The sequence below is a fragment of the Triticum dicoccoides genome, chromosome 1B, assembly GCF_002162155.2.
Source record: "Triticum dicoccoides isolate Atlit2015 ecotype Zavitan chromosome 1B, WEW_v2.0, whole genome shotgun sequence".
NCBI lineage: Eukaryota > Viridiplantae > Streptophyta > Magnoliopsida > Poales > Poaceae > Triticum > Triticum dicoccoides.
The window spans coordinates 549,202,995-549,205,519 of record NC_041381.1 but is presented as its reverse complement, the minus strand read 5'-3'; the positions used below and the strand labels follow the sequence as shown (position 1 = coordinate 549,205,519).

General features: G+C 58.5%; 1 protein-coding gene and 1 long non-coding RNA gene across 2 annotated transcripts in view; both read left to right on the top strand.

Moving 5' to 3' along the window:
- LOC119348674 (WRKY transcription factor WRKY24-like) overlaps positions 1-1,955 on the top strand; it is a 3,007-nt gene extending 1,052 nt beyond the window's left edge. The window contains exons 3-4 of the mRNA XM_037616645.1: positions 185-966; positions 1,068-1,955. Of these exons, the coding sequence (XP_037472542.1) occupies positions 185-966; positions 1,068-1,506 (1,221 nt within the window). The 3' untranslated portion in view covers positions 1,507-1,955. The remainder of the gene's footprint in view (positions 1-184; positions 967-1,067) is intronic.
- A 466-nt stretch (positions 1,956-2,421) lies between these two features.
- Positions 2,422-2,525, top strand: part of LOC119348673 — a 1,595-nt gene continuing 1,491 nt past the window's right edge. Inside the window, exon 1 of the long non-coding RNA XR_005169071.1 lies at positions 2,422-2,510. This is a non-coding gene — a long non-coding RNA (uncharacterized LOC119348673). The remainder of the gene's footprint in view (positions 2,511-2,525) is intronic.

Here is a 2,525-nt window from a genome sequence, read left to right as displayed (position 1 = left end):
GTCTTCACATGCCTTTATGCTTGTCATGTCAAAGAAATGCACACACGCATTATCTCTTAATATTATTTGGAAATTAAAACACTGTAGTCAGCGCTGTCACACTCTAAGCTCAAGTCAAAACCATTGTACCAATTGTGCCCATGCACTTGTACTACATGATCTCTAATGTATTGTTCTACTGTAGGTGGGAGACTCATACGAGCAGCAGCAACAGCAACCGTGGAGCTACCAAGACACGGGCATGAACGGGGGCACGAGGCCGGCGGAGTTCACCACGCAATTCGAGCCGCCGACGACGTCCACCATCATGGCGACGACGGCGCCTGACGTGCTCGGGAACGGCGCCTACAGCGTCCCGGTGTCTTCGGGGACGGCCGGGTACCGCGTGCAGAGCCGGCGGCCGTCGTCGGACGACGGCTACAACTGGCGCAAGTACGGGCAGAAGCAGATGAAGGGGAGCGAGAACCCGCGCAGCTACTACAAGTGCTCCTTCGCCGGCTGCCCCACCAAGAAGAAGGTGGAGCAGGCGCCCGACGGCCAGGTCACCGAGATCGTGTACAAGGGCACGCACAACCACCCCAAGCCGCAGAACCCGCGCCGGGGCTCCGGCTCGGCGGTGTCGTCGTCGTACGCTCTGCAGTGCCACGGGGCCAACGACGCGTCGAGCGACGCGCTCTCCTGCACGCCCGAGAACTCGTCGGCGTCCTACGGGGACGACGAGACGAACGGCGTGAGCTCAAGGCTGGCCGGAGCCGTCGGCGGCGGTGACGATCAGTTCGACGACGAGGAGGCTGATTGCAAGAGATGGAGGAGCGACGGCGAGGCGACGGTTATGGCCGTCGGTAACCGGACTGTGCGGGAGCCAAGGGTCGTCGTCCAGACGATGAGCGACATCGACATCCTCGACGACGGCTACCGGTGGCGCAAGTACGGGCAGAAGGTGGTCAAGGGCAACCCGAACCCGAGGTACGTTCGAGCTGATGGTTTACTGAACTTCTTGAGATGAAGCACGAATGTTGGACACGTGTGAGCTGACATGCACGCCTTTGCCTTTCTCTTCTCGGCAGGAGCTACTACAAGTGCACGACGCCCAACTGCCCGGTGCGGAAGCACGTGGAGCGCGCGTCGCAGGACCTGCGCGCCGTGGTCACCACCTACGAGGGCAAGCACAACCACGACGTGCCCGCCGCGCGCGGGAGCGCCGCCGCAGCAGCGCGGTACCGCGCCGCGACGCTGCAGCCGGCCGCGAGCTACCTGCAGGGCGCCGGCGGCTATTCCAGTCTTCGCCCCGACGGGTTCGGCGGCCTCGACGACGGCGGCGCGCCCGCGGGGATGAGCGGGTTCGCGCTGTCCGGGTTCGGCAACCCGTCGTACTCGTACGCGAGCATGCAGGATCAGCAGCAGCAACCACAGCAGCAGCAGAGCGAAGCGATGTACTACGACGCCTCGAGGACCAAGGACGAGCCGAGGGACGACATGTTCTTCGGCCACTCGGTGATGTTCTGACCGGGGAATTCTCAACGCCACCCATCGAAATCAAGGAGTAGGATTCTTGTTCATTTTTATCCTTTTTTGGACTGTGTGTGCATAGGTCTCGGGTCAGGTTTGTTCATTTTTTTTGGAGGCCCGGACATGGACGTGACTGCCAAAACATGGCCTCCATTTAACACCTTTGCACAAGGGGCTTAGAAAAGATTAGTAGCAGCATAGGGAATAATAAGAAAGTACAGTAGTCCATTGAAGTTTTTTTTCCTGGCAGTCTGACTGCCTTTTATTTTCAGTAAAAATTTGTTGTAATCATCATATTAATTTTAACACAAGTTTGAATTTTCTCACCTGTATTCGCGTTGTTTTGCAAGAGTCAACGACATTTTGGCACACATTTGGCCACATGTTCGTAGGATGACAACTGGCCACTCTGCGGGGAGTCAACCGGGTCGGGCAGCCGCTAGACAGGCGTAAGTACGGGCAGAAGGTGATCAATGTCCTGACCATACGAATCCTACAAAATTTTGGTTTGTTTGATTACTTCACTGTAAAAACAAATGATTCTCTTTAAGGCCTTGTTCGGTTACGCCCAGCCCGGCGAAGTTTTGGGTCCAATCCACGCGGGTCCGCAGGGATTACCCCCGCCGGGGAATAAACCCGGCCCATCCAGTTTTTCTCGTTCGGTTAAGCCCCGCGTTGTATTTCCCCGGCCCAAACCTCTCCAAACCCACGCGGAAAAAATCATCCACTAGCACCCCGTGGAAGAAATCCCCGAGCGAGGCGCTCGTCTCATCTCTCCCGAGCGACAGAAGCGGCGGCAAGGAGGCGGCGGGGACGAGTGGACGGCGGCGGCGCAACCTACCCGGAGGAGGAGCGTGCCCTCCTACTTCGACGACCTGCCACGAAGCCCGCCGGAACCCTAGCCTCTGATTGTCCCATCTCCCCTGCCACCCCCTTGCCACGGGCCCGCGGCCGGAACCCTAGCTCCGGAGAAGTGGTTGCTGCAGGCGAGGAGATCTCTGGTTAGTTCTCTCTCT